At 42.1% G+C, this 18729-nt stretch overlaps 1 protein-coding gene across 3 annotated transcripts in view; it reads right to left on the bottom strand.

Moving 5' to 3' along the window:
• Positions 1 to 18729, bottom strand: part of LOC111160918 (calpain 3) — a 48619-nt gene extending 29890 nt beyond the window's left edge. For all 3 annotated transcript variants that reach the window (XM_022524305.1, XM_022524313.1, XM_022524322.1), the window contains exon 1: positions 18421 to 18729. In XM_022524305.1, coding sequence (XP_022380013.1) covers positions 18421 to 18729 — 309 coding nt within the window. The remainder of the gene's footprint in view (positions 1 to 18420) is intronic.

Here is an 18729-nt window from a genome sequence, read left to right as displayed (position 1 = left end):
GGACTCGATCCCAGGACGCTGGGATCATGACCTGAGCCGAAGGCAGCTGCTTAACCAACTGAGCCACCCAGGCGTCCCTGGATTGAAATATTTAAATTGGTGAAAGAAAAATCCACCAAACTTGAATTCTATATGTAAGAAATTATCTTTCAAAACTGAGGGAGAGGAGCACCTGGGTGGCTCAGTGGGTTAAGCCTCTGCCTTCGGCTCAGGTCATGATCTCAGGGTCCTGGGATCGAGCCCCACATCGGGCTCTCTGCTCAGCGGGGAGCCTGCTTCCTCCTCTCTCTCTCTGCCTGCCTCTCTGCCTACTTGTGCTCTCTGTCTGTCAAATAAATAAATAAAATCTTAAAAAAAAACTGAAGGAGAAATAAATACTTTCTCAGACAAGCAAAACCAGAGAGAATTCATTGCCAGTGGACTTGTCTTGCAAGACATGTTAAAAGAAGTGCTTCAGGGAGAAGGAAAATGATAGAGGTGAGAAACCTGGACCTACATAAAGAAAGGAAGAAAGAGCTCAGAGAAGGAATAAATGAAGGTAGAATAAAACTTGTATTTTTCTTATTCTTAATCTAAAGATAACTTTATTTAAAGTAATAATAATAACAACAAGAGTGTGTTGAGTAATGATAGTGTATGCATAGGTGAAATGAATGAAGGGAAGCCAGGGAGGAACTGGGCATTTTCTGTAATAAAGTGTTAGACTGCATATATGATGGCATAGTGTTATTTGAAGGTGGAATTAGATTAGTTGTACATGTATATTGGAAACTATAGCATAACCATTAACATTAAAACAAGTATAATCGATACACTTAAGAGAGGGGATAAAATGGAATCATGTAGAATATTAAATTACTAAAAAAGGCAGAAGGGGGGAGAGGAGAAGCAAAGAACAACTGTAACAAATAGAAAACAGTTGCAAACATGGTAGATAGGAATCTAGCTGTATCATAATCACTTAAATACGAATGGTCTAAATCTGCCAATGAAAAGATAGAGATTGTGAATGTGGATAGAAAAGAGACCTGTCTGTATGTTGTCTACAAGAAACTCCCTTTAAGTGTAAAGCCTTGGGGAGCTAGAGAAGGATATGCCATGCTAGCACTCATCAAAGGGAAACTGGAGTAGCTGTATTAATTTCAGATGAAGCTGACTTCGTAGCAAAAAATATTAGAGATAAAGAGGTGTATCACATAATGAGAAAGGAAGCAATTCTCCAAGAAAACACATAATCCTAAATGTGGATGCATCACATTGCTTTGTGAGAAGTCTGGTGGGTCAGCACGGACCTTCCTGCTTAAACAGAAGCAGTGCATCCCTAAGGAGACAGCCTCAGGCGCAAGGTTCACAAGGCAACTCTAGCCTCCCACAACCTCCTGTTTCTTAACGGTTCACCACCTTCCATGGAACTCTCCTTGAACTGTGAGCCTCAGGGCTCATAGCCACTCCACTTTCCCCTCCCCAGAACACCTGCTCTCAAGAAGACATGATGATCAATTACGCCTTACTATTTTACTATGCATTAAAGCCAACGCGTTAGCTCTCTTAAAAATATTCACAGGCTCCAAGACCTCTAGACCGTTATAGTAACCTCTTGTTCGGGAATAGAAAATAACATCTCTGGTTTCAGGAGGAAGCAGGAAAGCATTCTGGGGGCACATGGGTCAGAGAACCTTGATGAACCCCTCACTCGGGTCGAGAACCCATGGCTTCAAGGCTCTGGACCACCTGATCTCCTGTCCCCAAGAACTGAGTCCTGCAGCCCCATCCCTCCCATCCCTACCTTTGGCCTTTTCCAGGTGATGGCCTTCATCTTGGTTTTCTGGCTCAGCTCATGGGAGCCCAGGGCCTGAACCCCTGCTGGGAACACACGGTCTTCAAAAAGGCACTTCTGAGCTAGGCACCGTCGTCTGAGAACCAGGAAATCCTGCCCCTCAAACTTGAGGGGCTGTGTGACAGTGCCCTCTCCATTTCTCCTGTCCCGCTCCCTGATCACTCGGTCACAGAAGAACCCTGGCAGCAGGTAGGGCATGGTGACCGCTCAGGGAGTAGAGCTGGGCCTTCACTGTGGCCTCTCTCCCCCTGCACCCTCCATCCAGGCCTAATCCTCCCGTGAATGGGCCGAAGCCTATATAGCTCCTCCGCCCTCAACAGCGCGATGCAAATGAACACAGCCCAGAGAAAGGCCGTGGTCAGAGTCAGCAGCTTTGGCTGGAGGCCCCTGAGCCCACGGTCAAGGGGCAACACCATGCCAGTGAGAGAGGGAGCCAGCAAAGGGAGTGAGAGAGCCAGGGACCGCCCCAGGACAGGCCACAATGGCTTGGAGACCTGTAGGCTACTTCCACCAGCCTTGCTGGGATTCTTTCTTTAAAAAGAAAAAATATAATTACCAAGAGGCTTACCCTGCCTCAGCAAAAGGCATTCATGCCTTTGACATGGGCGGCCAATGGGATATAGCATGGGGCCTTCCAAACATGCTGTATACACTAGTCGTATACGGGCTGCTGAATGCATAGAAGGAATCTACTCCAAGCCATTGTCTGAGGTTAACGAAGCCTTCATTCTCCCGATGTCCCTGCCCCATCCCCCCAAAGACCTTGACTGGCCATTCAGGGACTCTAATCTGTGGAGGGTGGGTAACTCGACTTCAAACGCAAGTCCCTGTTGGAGTGGGCCCCGTGGCAACAAGCAGGCTTCCACGGCTACAAGCTCAGGACCTTTGAGGCAGGAAACGCAGTTGGGGAGGGAAGGCTTCATGTGCGTCAGAATTACGTTCACAAGAAAGCCCAGATTTTTCAAAGTTTTATCGTGCTTCGACGGACAGCTTGAATGAAAGCTGGGAGGCAATGCGGGGGGACTTTGGGGCCTGGCAGTCTTCCCCAGGGGGACACTGGCCCTGCCCTGTCACTGACTCCTGCCAGCCCACACCTATCCTGGGCTGGGTGGTCTCTGGACAACCTGCATCGGAATCACCTGGGATGCCTGTTTAAAATGCCTCCAGATTCTCAGGCTTCACCCTGGACCCAAGGATTCAAATATTGTTGGTACGGGTCTGGGACTCTTCAGTTTGAAGAAGGATCCCAGGAGATTCTTATGTCCACTGGGGTTTGATCCATGACATTAGCATTACGGAGTAGTGTAATAGTTCAATATAATTTGGGGGTCAGTTCTTTTAAGAAATAAGTATATTTTTATTACATTTATATATGAACAAAGTTTTTAAAAAAAAATCAAACAATACAAAAGGTACATAGAGGAATAGCAGTCTCTTGCCCTGCAAATCCCTCTCCTCAGAGACAGCTGCTTTTAATCCTTTTTTTCTTTTAAGATTTTATTTATTTATTTATTTATTTATTTATTTAGAGAGCAAGTGTCAGGGGAGAGGCAGAGAGAGAGAATCTTAAGCAGACTGTGCTGAGTGTGGAGCCCAACTTGGGGCTTGATCTTATGACCCTGAGCCAAAATCAGGAGTCAGACACTTAACTGAGCCACCAAGGCACCCCCACTTTTAATTCTTTTAGCAATTTTTCTGGTATTTACCTCTATATTTCTAAACAATATCTTTATATTATTACTTTTAATTTATTGTTATTATTTTTTGAGTCCAGTCTTTTTTTAATTATAAGGTTTTATTTATTTATTTGACAGAGATCACATTATTTTGACAGAGACCACGAGTAGGCAGAGGAGCAAGCAGAGAGAGAGGGAGGAAGCAGGCTCCCTGCTGAGCAGAGAGCTGGATGCAGGGCTCAACCCCAGGACCCTGAGACCATGACCTGAGCTAAAGGCAGAGGCTTTACCCACTGAGCCACCCAGGTGCCCCTAAGAGTCCAGGCTTTCATCATGGCTCGCTCTTTACTTTTTTAAAAAAAGATGTATTTATTTATTTATTTATTTGAGAGAGAGAGAGAGAGAGAGAGAGAGAGAAAGCATGAGCACAGTGGGGAGGGGCTGAGGGAGAGAGAAAGAGTCCCCAGCAGACTCTAGGCTGAGCAGAGAGCCTGACCTGGGACTTGATCTCAGAATTCTGAGATTGCCACCCAAGCCAAAACCAAGAGTTGGAGACCCAACTGTCTGAGCCACACAGGTGGTCTTAATTTATTATTTTTATTTTTATTTTTATTTTTATTTTTTAAAGATTTTATTTATTTATTTGACAGAGAGAGATCACAAGTAGACAGAGAGGCAGGCAGAGAGAGAGAGGGAAGCAGGCTCCCCGCTGAGCAGAGAGCCCGATGCGGGACTCGATCCCAGGACCCTGAGATCATGACCTGAGCCGAAGGCAGTGGCTTAACCCACTGAGCCACCCAGGCGCCCGTTAATTTATTATTTTTAGAAACTATCTGCAGCATTCCTATTCAGACAAATGAGATTTAATTTTCTCACATTATGCTTTACCCACCATCTTCCCAAAATAGTTATGCCATAAATTTTGGTTAAGTTAGAATTCAGTATTTACTTGAGTATGATTAGTTGTCTATTCACTTCTTAGCTAAGTGCTATGCTGTATTAGATTTCCTCTCTGTAGAAATGTTTCTTTTCTCTTATTCTTTATAATTCTCTGATTTTCTATGTATTTATCAATGCTTTTCCTCAGCAGCAGTTTCTCCAAATACTTAAACTCATCAGGTAACCTAGTGGTTCCACTGCTCTCCCGCTAAGGCCTTCCTTTGCAGCTTCATTCTCCCGTACAGGCTGGACTGGCTGCCCTCCAGGTTAGGAGCAGTGGCCTGGGACTGACTATCCCTTTCTGGGTGGAATTCCATTTCTCGGATCTTAACTCTTCTTTGGTTTACTCCTTGATTGGACTGGCAAACAACTTGGAGCTTCCTAAGAAAGTATGTATGGGAGGTAAGTTGCTTGTGTCCTTGCCCAGCTAACTCTGATTTCCACTTTTTTTATATATATAATTTTTAATTTTTTTATTAACATATGATGTATTATTAGCTCCAGGAGTTGAGGTCTGTGAATCGCCAGGTTTACACACTTCACAGCACTCACCATAGCACACACCTTTCCCAATGTCCATAACGCAACCATCCTCTCCCTACCCCACCCCACCCCCGCCCCCTGGCAACCCTCAGTTTGTTTTGTGAGATTAAACGGTTTGTCTCCCTCCCCATCCCATCTTGTTTCATTTATTGCTTTCCTACCCCTCAAGCCCCCCACATTGCCTCTCAACTTCCTCGTATCAGGGAGATCACATGATAATTGTCTTTCTCTGACTGACTTATTTCGCTCGGCATAATACCCTCTAGTTCCATCTGAATTCTACTTTTGTACGCGATTGAGAATTTGGCTAGGGATTTTAAGTTGAAAAGCACTTCCCAGAATTTTTACGGGATGGTCATTGCTTCTAGCATATGGTGTTGTTGAGAAATATGGTATAACCTGATGAGCATTCCTTTGTATGTGACCTATCATTTCCCTCTGAAAGCTTTAAGGGTTTTCCATACTTCCCTCCTATTCCTCCTTCTGCCAATTCCTAAAGCCACATTTATGTGCTTTGGTATGAGTTTATTTTTTAAATTCTTTGTGCTGAGCACTCAGTGACTCCTTTCAATATAGAGACTTTTGGTCTCAGTTCCAGAATATTTTTATATTATTCCTTTTCATTTCTCTCCCTTTCAATTCTTTCTTTCTTTCCTTCCTTTCTTCCTTTTTCCTTTGTTTTTTTTGAAACTTCTAAAAATCAGATGTTAAATGTCCTCTAATTTTATTGTATTTTCCTAATTTGGTTTGTTCTGCATCCTAGATTTCCTAGATTTTATATTTTAACCCTGTTAATAAAACTTTAAATGTCAACTTTCATAGTTTTCTACTGTATATTATTTATATTATATATTTATATAATGAAAAATTTCAGAATTACAGAAAAGTTTAAAGAACAGACATCCACATAGTTTACATTTAGATTCAATAATTGTTAACATTTTATCATCTTTGTTTTACCTATCTATATATGTATATATAGATCTTATTATTATTATTATTTTTTTGCCGAACTATTTGGAAGAATGTTGACAGTATCATGACACTTCACACCTAAATACTTGGAAGTATATATAGGATACAGCAGGCATCTCCTAAGGACAAGAGCACTTTCCTACTGATTGTAATGCCCTTATCACTAAGAAAATTAACTATGATTCTCTAATATTATCCAAGATCTTTATCCATATGCTAATTTCTTCCATTGTTCCCCAAATCTTTTATAGCTTCCTTTTAAAAAAAGATTTTATGTATTTTTTGAGAGAATGAGAGAGAGAGCATGAGCAGAGGTGAGGGGAGGGGCAGAGGTTGAAGCAGACTTCCCGCTGAACAGTCTCACATGGGACTCCATCCTAAGACTCCTGAGATCACGACCTGAGCCAAAGGCAGATACTTAACTAACTGAGCCACCCAGGCATCCCTATAGCTGCTTTTCTTTGAACTAGAATCCAATTAGTTTCACACATTGAAATTTAATAATTTAATAATCAGATTGGAGGTGCCTGGGTGGCTCAGTCAGTTAAGCATCTGCCTTCGGCTCAGGTCAAGATCCCAGGGTCCTGGGATGGAGCCTCATGTCAGGCTCCCCGCTCAGCGGGGAGTCTGTTTCTCCCTCTGCTCCTCCCCTCACCCCTGCTCATGCTCTCTCTCTCATTCTCTCAAATAAATGCATAAAATCTTTTTTTAAAAATTGTAATATTTTCTATTTTTTAAGGTTGTAAATCAATATAGAACTAAAATTATGCACAACAATAGCAGATGAATTGGTAGAGGAGTATTTGGAGTCAAAGTGCCTCGTGGTCCTCATACTGTTTGAGGAAAATAAAGCTTTTGATCAATTTCAGGCTTTGTCAAGATGAAATTTATGTTAATCATTTAGGGCAACCACTGAAAAAACAGAAATAGTCAATAACTTCTGAACTTGTAGAAAGAAAAGAAAATACTAAAACACTTTTTATATTATTTAGGAAAGGGGACAGAGGAAGAGGGAGAGAGAGACTCTTAAGTGGGCTCCACACCCAGCATGGAGCTTGACCTGAAGCTTGATCTCATAACTTTGAGATCTTGACCTGAGCCAAAGTCAAGAGTTAGACACAGGGACGCCTGGATGGCTCAGTCATTAAGCATCTGCCTTTAGGTTAGGTCAGGTCATGATCCCAGGGTCCTGGAATCAAGTCCTGAATCAGGCTCCTTGCTCAGCTGGGAGTCTGCTTCTCCCTCTGCCAGCCATTCCCCCTGCTTGTACTCTCTTTCTCTCTCTCTGGCAAATAAAAAAATAATAAAATCTGTAAAAAAAAAAAAAAAAAAAAAAAGAGTTGGAGACTTAACTGACTGAGCCACCCAGGCTCCTGGAGAAAACACTTTTAATACATTTTTTAAAAGGCAGAGAGAGGAAAAATGAACATTTAAGAAGCACTATCAACAGAAAGGTTATGGTTAAGATGATAGAAATAAATCCAATATATATCGATGTTCATAATCAGTTTAAATGGACTAAAGCCTTCAGTTAAAAGACAAAGATTTTCAGATTGGAAATTTTTTTTTAAAACTCTAAGCAGTGTATAAGAAACACAACCAAGATATGAGGCCACAGAAATCTATAGCAGGTCTATTCAACAGTGAAACACTAGGATTGACTGCCCTTTAAAACTGGGATTCTGTTATTTCCTTAGTATTTAAATAAATTTAAAGTAACCAATTCTGTTATCTCCTTTATTATTAACATGATGCTGGAGGGTTTAGCCAGTGCAGTAAAACAGGAATTAGGTTGCTGAATACAGTTGTGCATAATGTACTGGGTCACCCTGTCATTATTTACAAATGACCTAACTATACAGAAACAGAACTTACTGACAAATAACTTGGGATCTACAGTTAAATTGTTAGAATTACTAGGAGTTTAGCAAATATATTGGATATAAAAGTCAAATGCATGTTTATGCCTGAGAAATTGAGTACAATTTTAAGAAAGAAGCCCTTTCTAAAAACAACAAAAATAAAAGATGCCCAGGAAGAAATCTGACAAAGGATGTTCAAGACCTTTATGGAGAAAATTATCAAAGAACTTGATTAAAAGGTACTAAAGAAGGGGTGCATGGGTGGCTCAGTCAGCTAAATGTCTACCTTCAGGTTGGGTCATGATCTTGGGGTCCTAGGATAGAGCCCCACATCAGACTCCCTGCTCAGTGGGAAGCCTGTTTCTCCCTCTGCCTCTGCCCCTGCCTGCCACTCATGTTTCTCTGTCTCTCTCTGTCAAGTAAATAAATAATATCTTTTAAAAAAAGATACTAAAGGAGACCCAATTAAATGGAGAGACATCCCTTTTTCATGCATAGGAAGACTCAATATTGTCAAGACATGCATTTTTTTCCAGGTTGATTTAATGCAATCTCAGTAAAAATCCCCTCAGGAATTTTTGCAGAACTTAACACCTTGATTCTAAAATTTAAATGGAAAGGCAAAGAGCCAGATAGGGTTAAAACAATACTGAAAAGGAAAAACAAGTTGGGCGTATTTGCTGTACTGCAAGACTTATTGACACAAGGTGTGGAGTTGGTACAAAGATAGATCAATAAACACAAGTAGAACACGGTAGAGAGCACAGAAACAGAACTACACATTGTTAGACATTTGATCTGTTTCAAAAATGACATTACAAAATAGCAGAGAAAGGATTTGGAAAAAAAAAAAAAGTTGTGCTGGGAATTTTAATCATCCACATGGAAAAACAACAAAATATGATCCCTGTCTTATATAAGAAAAATCATTTCTAGATGGATTATAGACCCAAATATAAAGGCAGAAAAATTGTTTCTAAATGATAATAAAGAAGAATGACTTTGGTTTAGGAAAATTTTTAAAAAATTTTAAAATATTAATTTTAATTTTTTTGAGAGAGAGAGCATGTATGCAAGCAAGCAGGGATAGGGGGTAGAGGGGCAGAGGGAGAGGGAAAGAGAGAATCTTAAGCAGGTTCTACACCCAGAGGTGAACCCAATGTAGGCCTTGATCACACGACCCTGAGATCATGACCTGAGCCAAAATCAAGAGTTGGAAGCTTAACTGACAGGGCCTCCCAGGTGCCCCTAGGAAAAACTTTCTTGACAGAACATAAAAAGCACTAGCTATATAGGAAAAATATATATATAATAAATTAGGAATAACTTAGAACTTTTAATTAAGAGATTTTTTTTTAAAGATTCTATTTATTCATTTGACAGAGATCACAAGTAGACAGAGAGGCAGGGAGAGACAGAGAGACAGAGGAGGAAGCAAGCTCCCCACTGAGCAGAGAGCCCGATGCGGGGCTTGAGCCCAGGATCCCGGGATCAAGAGCTGAGCCGAAGGTAGAGGCCTTAACCCACTAGGCCACCCAGGTGCCCCTAATTAAGAGCTTTTAATTAAGAATTTATAAAATAGGGGCACCTGGGTGATTCAGTGGGTTAAAGCCTCTGCCTTCGGCTCAGTTCACGGTCCCGGGTCCTGGGATAGAGCCCCACATCGGGCTCTCTGCTCAGCAGGGAGCCTGCTTCCCTTCCTTTCTCTCTGCCTGCTTGTGATCTCTGTCTGTCAAATAAATAAATAAAATCTTTTAAAAAAAGAATTTATAAAATAAGAAAACCCTTAAAAGAGTGAATAGGCAAGTCACAAAGTGGGAGAAAATATATTTTTTAAAAGATTTTATTTATTTATTTGAGAGGGAGGGAGTGCACAAGCAGGGGAGGGGCAGAGGGAGAGGGAGAGGGACAAGCAGACTCCCTGCTGAGCATGGAGCCCTATGCAGGACTTGATCCAAGGCCTCTGGAGATCATGACCTGAGCTGAAGTCAGATGCTTAACAGACTGAGCCACCCAGGGACCTCGAGAAGATATTTATAACACATCTAACCAATAAGCAATCAGTATCCAAAGATGTCTACAATTCAAGTTGAACAAGACCAACTCAATAGAAAAACTAGCAAAGATAGGTACTTAATGGACAGCGAGATAACAAATGGTCAAGAAATACATGAATATGAACAGATGCTCTGCCTCATTCATAATCAGGAAAACGCATCTTTTCATACATTCCTTGGCTATTTCTGTCCCTGACCCTCCCATTTCCAGCATTTTACTGCTAAGTTATTTCAGCTTCCTCACTATAGTATCTACAGCTCTGTCACAGTCAGGAGGAGCTGCTGTCTTGGGGAATATAAGGGGAGGCAGTCCTAATTATTTACTGAATTTTCACTTTCACCAGAACTTACCTCCCCCACCCCACCGCACCATGGTACCATCATGACTACTCAGTTGAAAGTGGGCTGACTGTCAATGGGGTACCTCATTTTGCCTTTGATTTACCATCATCATTCTTTATTGATTCACTGTGCTCAGTATGTCATTTACAACATGCCATTTAATCATTACAACAACTCTATGGAAGTAAGGATTTTCTGGTTTTCTATATTCTTTTCATAGATGAGGAAACTGAGACCTGAAAATGGTCTGCTTCACTCTCTCCCTCTGCCCCTCCCCGCAGCTTGTGCTCTATCTGTCTCTCACAAATAAATAAAATCTTAAAAAAAAAAAAAAAGATGACTGGGGGCACAACAAATGACACAGGTAGCTTGTAGGGGCCTCCCACTGTCCAAAGATGAAACAATTCGAACATCAAAAAAATCATGACGTAATGGATTAAAACATGTTGTAATGTTTCCTGCTAATCATACCCTTAATAGGGTATTGTTTTAAGTTGTGATGTTTAAGAATACAGAGAACAGGGACGCCTGGGTGGCTCAGTTGTTAAGCGTCTGCTGTCGGCTCAGGTCATTATCCCAGGGTCCTGGGATGGAGCCCCGCACTGGGCTCCCTGCTCCGCTGGAAGCCTGCTTCTCCCTCTCCTACTCCCCTGCTTGTGTTCCCTCTCTCACTGTGTCTCTCTCTGTCAAAAAAATAAATAAAATGTTTTAAAAAAAGGATACAGAGAACATAGAAATTACAATCCATTCTTTTTATTCATGGTAGTTATGTTCTATAATCGTGCTGTGAATGCTGAATTAGTGAGTACGGAATCATTGCTCTTGGAGGGAATACAGGATTAGATTCTGTATTCCCTCTGTATTCCTGAGTGTCTAGCCACAATTTTATCAACCGATGAGTACATATTCTTCAGTGTGTTTCTGTTTAAAGACACCTTATTTAGGGGCGCCTGGGTGGCTCAGTGGGTTAAAGCCTCTGCCTTTGGCTCAGGTCATGATCTCAGGGTCCTGGGATCGAGCCCCGCATCGGGCTCTCTGCTCCACAGGGAGCCTGCTTCCTCCTCTCTCTCTGCCTGCCTGACTACTTGTGATCTCTCTGTCAAATAAATAAATAAAATCTTTTAAAAAAAAAAAGACACCTTATTTAATATATTTTACTGAGTCATTAACTTTGAACTCACAGCCAACAGCACCAAAATTTCAGTGTGAATGACTCTAACACATTTCTTTTCTCCCTAAGGCACACCCTGGCTTTCTTGCACTTAGGAACACAAGACAGCACTTCATATTTTAAACAGAGAAAATCACCGATAAGAAGTGCAAAAAATGTGAAAAACGGGACGCTATGTAGACTATGAAAAGGACACCCGTTTACAGTATGAGAGCTAAGATGAGAAAGCCCAGTGTCACCCTGATTTCATCTGGGAATGTGCCTAGGGGGCGACTCAAATTTTTCACTGCCCCATGCATGTCTGCAAATGACCACAGAAACACCATAAATGCTGATTTTTAGGGTTACAAATTAATTTTAGTGAGTAGGTAAGTTCAGAATCCATGAATAATGAGGATTGGCTGTATATAGATCATGGCACTGACCTCCCCAGCATTGGAAAAACCACATTTACAGGGTAAAGTTAGAGATTTATAACTCTTTGATCTGGAACATCTAAAGGAAGGATAAGATTATTCACAAACAAGGAGTATGACTATGTACAGGAAATCTGCTGACTCTATTTCACTATCTTCTGGGTCAGACTAGAGAGAAGGTGCAAAAGTTGTGGCCAGGAGATTTCTGGCTAGAAGTAAGGATGAACATTCAGGCCGTGAGAGGTACGCATAGAATATAGGCAGGTTATCAAAGGGGCTGAGGGTGTCTGTTTCCCTTCAAAACTTTGAATTCAGGGAAGGAACCCATCTACCTGGAATGGCTGAAAGCTATTACCAAACATCCCAAACCATCCTAACATTTATAAGTTTTTGATAGCAGTTTCAATACTGTGTTCTGGGGGATATAATAAACTTCTAAAAGTTGTGATGGTGATTATTTAGACTTGAAGTTGGGATGAATATGGTAAAGGAAGTGTCAGCTCCTTCTTTTTCTTCTTCTTTTTTTTTTTTTTTGCTTTGGCTTTTTAAGTTTTGATCTTAATTCCAGTTAACATACAGTGTAATGTTAGTTTCAGGTGTACAGTACAGTGGTTCCACAATTCCATACATCACCTGGTATTCATCACGACAATTGTCCTCCTTAATCCCCACCACCTATTTTACCCATCCCCCACCCACCTCCCCTCTGGTAGCCCCCAGTCTGTTTTGATAATTGTGAATCTATTTCTTAATTTGTCTCTTTTTTTCCCCATTTGCTGATTTGTTTCTTAAATTCCACATACGAATGAAATCATATGGCATTTGTCTTTCTCTGACTTATTTCACTTAGCATTATACTCTCTAGCTCTATCCATGTTGTTGCAAATTGTAAGAGTTCATTCTTTTTTTAATGCTAGAATAATATTCCGTTGCATATATACCCCACTTCTTCTTTTTCCATTCATCTATGGATGGACACTTGGGTTGCTTCCATTTCTTGGCTATTGTAAATAATGCTGTTATAAACATAGGGGTGCATGTATCCCTTTGAATTAGTGTTTTTGTATTCTTTGGGTAAATATTCAGTAGTGTGATTGTTGGGTCATAGGGCAGTTCTATTTTTAACTTTTTGAGTAAGCTCATACTGTTTTCCCCAGTGGCTGCACCACATGTCATCTTCTCTTAAGCAGGGCACTCTCCAGGTCTTAGCTGGGGCTCACAGATTCTCAGAAATCTGGAACTCCCACTTCATAGCCTCTGAGAGGAGAGAGCCTCTTCCCCCCACCAGCATTCAGGGGGGTTCCAGGCAGTGTGCTTCTGTACGCCTCTCTCCTTCCCCACTACTGTGCTTTCCACACTCTGGTTTCTGGGTGTGCTGGCTCATCCTGTCTGTGTAACTGAAGGTATTAACTTCCTCCCTTTACCAGTAAGTTACTTTTTACTTGCCTCAGGCTTTTCACAAGTTCATGAGTAAAGATGTCTTTGGGTGGCAGGGCACCTGGGTGGCTCAGTTGTTTAAGCATCTGCCTACAGCTCAGGTCATGATCCCAGAGTACTGGGATGGAGTCCCACGATGGACTCCCTACTCAGGAGGGAATCTGCTTCTCCATCTCCCTCTGCCTCTCCCACTATTTGTGCTTTCTCACTCGCTCTTACAAATAAATAAATAAAATCTTAAAAAAAAAAAAAAGATGTCTTTGGGTATCAGGTCAAGTGGAGGGATGACCCTGGGGTATGTGGCCTCTTGCCCTGTTGCTTCCCCCCCACCCCACGTTGGTTTCTATTCTGACTCCTTCTGTCTTGTAAATAAACTAGCATTTTTTTTTCTTTTTTTCCCCCCACTAAACAACCATCATGCCCACCTCCAGAGAGAAAATATTCTTTCTGTAATTATTAGAATCTTCCCAATTTTTCTTTAAGAGTTCTCTTCATAAGAGAAAAGCTAGAGTCTGTCATGCTAAGGATTCATATTTTGTTAAGGACACTTCGCTAAGTATCTATAAAAAAAAATCAAGGGCGCCTGGGTGGCTCAGTGGGTTAAAGCCTCTGCCTTTGGCTCAGGTCATGATCCCAGGGTCCTGGGATTGAGCCCCGCATCGGGCTCTCTGCTTAGTGGGGAGTCTGCTTCCCCCTCTCTCTCTGTCTGCCTCTCTACCTACTTGTGATCTCTGTCAAATAAGTAAATAAAATCTTTAAAAAAAATCAAAGGTAATTTTGTAGTGGTGACAAGAACTGACTTGAAAAATGTAATGATTTATTTATTATTTTTGCTATTTTAAAAATTTTATTTATTTAAGTAATATCTACACCCAGTGTGGGCCTTAAACTCATGACCCCGAGGTCAAGGGTCACATGTTCTTCCAATGGAGCCAGCCAGGTGCCCTTATTTATTATTATTACTTTGTTTTTTTTTAATTGAAATATAATTAACATACAGTGTTATATGAGTATCAGGCTTACAATGTAATGGTTCAACAATTCTATACATTCCTCAATGTTACCTCATTAAGTGTCGTCACCATCTATTACCAAACAACAGTATTACAATCTTATTGACTATCTTCCCTATGTTGTACTTTTCATCTCCATGACTTACTTATTTTATAATTTTATAAATTTTACTTATTTTACCTCTTAATCTCTTTTATCTATTTCACTCATCCCCCAACCCACTTTCCTCCTGGTAACCACCAGTTTGTTGTCTGTATTTAAGAGCCTTTTTGTGTGTCTCTTTATTTATTTGTTTGTTCATTTGTTTTGTTTCTTAGATTCCACAGTTGAGGGAAATCATTTGGTATTTGTCTTTCTCTGTCTGACTTATTTCACTTAGCATTATACTCTCTAGGTCCATCCACATTGTTGCAAATGGGAAGATGTCATTCTTTTTTTATGGCTGAGTAATATTCCTCTGTGTGTGTGTGTGCATGCGTCTGTGTGTGTGTGTGTGTACACTTGGGTTGCCTCCATAACTTGGCTATTGTAAATAATATGCAGTAAACATACAGGTGCATATATCTTTTTGAATTAGTGTTTTTGTTTTCTTTGGATAAATACTCAGTAGTGGAATTACTGGATCATAATGTATCTCTTTTTAATTTTTTGAGGAAGCTCCATACTGTTTTCCACAGTGACTGTACCAATTTACATTCCCACCAACAGTGCACAAGTGTTCCTTTTTTTCCACATCCTCGCCAACAACTGTTATTTCCATGTCTTTTTGATTTTAGCTGTTCTAACAAAGTGATATTTCATTGGTTTTGATTTGCATTTCCCTGATGAAATTGGGCAAGAGTAATCAGTTTCCCAGAGGCCCTGTTCTAGAAGCCATTCTCTTCTCTCTAAGGGTTTGTAATCAAGAAAATTTGGCTCAACAATTGGAAAGTGTTGTATTGTTTGCTTTTGGATTCCAGAAATAGATCATAGAAGAAGGGCAAAAGGCATCAGTTTGGAGACTCAATGCATGAACCTCTCTAGTAGAGGAGGAAAAGCAGTGAGGCAGTATTGGTGAGTGAGTGAGAAGAGATTATGGGTGTGCCTGGACAGGTGGCCTGGCTGTCCCCTCTTTGAAGAGGGAAATGCTGAAAATGCAGCCTCATCTTAACTAGAATTTTAGCTGGCTTGAATAGTTCTCCCCTTATCACCACCACTACCATCCAATTGTAATATGTACTGATTGCAAAGAAATATTCACATTGGCTTTCAGTGATTCTGTGCCTCAGATAGTAAAAGCAGGAAGGGCCTCTCCTAGGACACAGTCTCCGTTTCAGACTGCTTAAACCTGGTAAAGATTATGATGTATAAGGAATGCATGGGAAACTTACATCTCCAAGAAGTGCTTTACACTTCAGAAAGTTCTGGAATCATTTCACTGTTTCAATTGCAACCAACTTGTGTGGTTGCCCTTTCTGGACCTTAATCACTTCACTTGTACGTGAGGGGGTGTTGGTGATGGGAGCACAGGTTGAAACAGGTCTTCTGGTGCCCCCAAATGTCACACTAGCAATGACAGCATAAATTTTAGGACTGACTTAGCACCTAGAGCATAATAGACCCTTACATTATTCTTATTAATATGCAAGTCTAGCTTTTAAGACTAAAATCCACTCATGATTTCACTAAAAACAGCACTTGTAAGGGTTTTTTTTCCCCCCCGTCTACAGTTGTATTAGAAAGGTTTTTAGGGGGTACCTGGGTGGCTCAATCGGCTAGTGTCCAATTCAAGCTCAAGCTCATGTCTTGATTTCAGGGTCATGAATTCAAGCCCTGCATTGGTTTCCACGCTGGGCATGGAGCCTACTTTAAAAAAAAAAAAAAAAAAAAAAAGATTCTAGGAACACCCCCTCCCTCTTCTCCCCTCCACCGCCTTGGAGTGCTGGGCTGCCCTTATCTCTTGGTGCTCAACACCCTCAGCTGTGGGTTTTCATTCATCTTCCGCAGCTGATTACCCACTGTGGGCCTGGTCCTTTCTTGGCTAAGTAGGTCTGGAGATGACCAGGAATGGTTCTTGTTCTCAGCAGATGGGGAACAGATGTGTGAAAGCTTGAAAGAAGTGATAACTGAGCAGTGGAGAGAGGGTGAGTGGAGCAGATCAGATAAAAACAAGAAGATCATTCCAGACAGAGAGCATAAACAAAGGCCTTGAGGTACAGGATCTGGGAAAAACAAAGCAGCTGAATGCATCAGGCTCCAGGAAGAAAGGGTGAAAATGACATGGACAGGTAGGCTGGGGCCAGCATGGGAGGGCCTGTAGCTCATCTAAGGAGTTTGGACTTATCCTGAAGGCATGCAGGGAGGGGAGAAGAGTGTCATTGAAGATATTCCAACAGGGATGTGACATGTCCCAGTTCTCTGGCAGCAGGGCAGTGACTGGGCTGCAGAATGAAGCTCTTGCTAGTCCTTTCTTCCAAACTGAGGGTCCTCAGGGCAGTCACAGGCCTTACCACAGAATTGTTAGGAGAGGAAAGGAACCTTGGGGAACACATAGGGTGAGTACAGCATTGGACATTTGATCTCAGGTTAGAAAGAAAAACATGGCTAATCAATGACAGCAGGTCCCAGAGTAACTTGATTAAGCTAATGAATAGCACTGGGCCTCAGCTTCAGTGATCTCCTGGGGGTGGGGGCGTGGTGTCAGTTTTCTCCCTGAATGGGGTTAGCTCCCCTTGCCTTCTGATCCCATAGCAACTGAATGTTCTCTCTTGACAGCCTTCCTTCAGGATTCTGGAGTCCAGGAGAGCAGGAATTTTTATCTTTCTTTCTTTTTTAAAAATATTTACTTATCGGGGCACCTGGGTGGCTTAGTGGGTTAAGCCTCTGCCTTCAGCTCAGGTCATGATCTCAGAGTCCTGGGATCGAGCCCTGCATCGGGCTCTCTGCTCAGCAGGGCTCTGCTTCCCCTCTCTCTGCCTGCCTATCTGCCTACTCTGGTCTCACTCTCTCTCTGTCAAGCAAATAAATAAAATCTTTTTTAAAAATTTTATTTATTTATTTGGGATGCCTGGGTGGCTCAGTTGGTTGGACAACTGCCTTCGGCTCAGGTCATGATCCCGGAGTCCTGGGATTGAGTCCCGCATCGGGCTCCCGGCTCCACGGGGAGTCTGCTTCTCTCTCTGACCTTCTCCTCGCTCATGCTCTCTCTCACTGTCTCTCTCTCAAATAAATAAATAAAAATCTTTTTAAAAAATTTTATTTATTTATTTATTTGGGAGGGAGAGGGGGCGGGGGGTGGATCTCAAGCAGACTTCCCGCTGAGAGTGGAGCCCAGTGCTGCGGGGCTCCATCCCAGGACCCTGAGATCATGACCTAAGAGGAAATCAAGATCAAGCTTAACCGACTGAGCCACTCAGGTGCCCCAATTTTTGTCTTTCTTGTTCACTGCTGTCTCCCCAGTTGCCCATTTTCTGGCTCTAGCAGATGCCCCCAAATTCCTCGAATTAAGAATAAGAGTCATATGGGAGGTCTGATCAGAGAAGGGAGTGGGGGGATAGGATTTTCCATCTGATCACAGTAAATGAAACCTGGAGGCTGGAAGAATTACCTAAAGAGAAGGGATTTTAATCCAGGCTATCATGCCATCTCTCGATGTACTTCCCTCAGTGTGCCTTTCTCATTTGTGGGGTGAGGTATGTGGACAAAAATGATTACTAGGATTTCTCCTTCTCGCCCCAACATTTTATGCAAGGAAAACAGGTCTTTGCCAGCTACTCCCCTCTTCCCAGGGCTTCTGTGTTGCAGAAAGTCATGGCTATTGACAAACTAAGGAACAACCTCATGATTTTAGCCCAAGAAATGGACTCTTAAAGAGACTTGTTCTGAGAAAAGGATATTTACTTTTATAGGATGAATTATACTGGGTTCCCACTATACAAAGCAAGATGTTTCTCAGAAAAAGAGAGGAACAGAGTGAGAAAGTACTCGGCTTCTAAGGACGGGGGCCCGCGGGACTGCAGCCAGGAACCTTCCCCCTCCTGCCCATGCGCACTGCGGACCTCCGGCCCACACGCACTGAGGACCTCCTGCCCATGCGCACTGTGGAGCTGCAGGGAGGTGCTGAGGGACAGGACTTCGCTGAGGGAAAAAAGCGAAGTCTTTGAGCTACTCACCGGAGGTCTCTTCCAGATGAACTGAATGGGGAACTTCTGGCTGTAAAAGAGAGAGGTCTCATCGGGTGGAAACTCAGGATCCAGATAAAGAACCTTCTTTTCCAGACATTTCTTATGAAGCTGCTCAAATGTCTTCTCTTTAACTCCAATAATCGGGAAGTTGCGGCTGATGATGGCCGAATAGATGCCACTTGGGTTTGTGCCCCCGGCCTCGGTGGTCTTACCTTCCCCTGGCGGGGGAATCGGCCCCGGGGACCTGGGCTCAGCCCCCGTCCGTGGGGCCACAGATGCGCTAATGACGGTTGGCAT

The sequence above is a fragment of the Enhydra lutris genome, unplaced genomic scaffold (genome assembly GCF_002288905.1).
Source record: "Enhydra lutris kenyoni isolate GAN:26980312 unplaced genomic scaffold, ASM228890v2 scaffoldscaffold4, whole genome shotgun sequence".
NCBI classification, from domain to species: Eukaryota; Metazoa; Chordata; class Mammalia; order Carnivora; family Mustelidae; genus Enhydra; species Enhydra lutris.
Note: the sequence above shows the minus strand (reverse complement) of the source record. Positions and strands in the feature narration are given on the sequence as shown.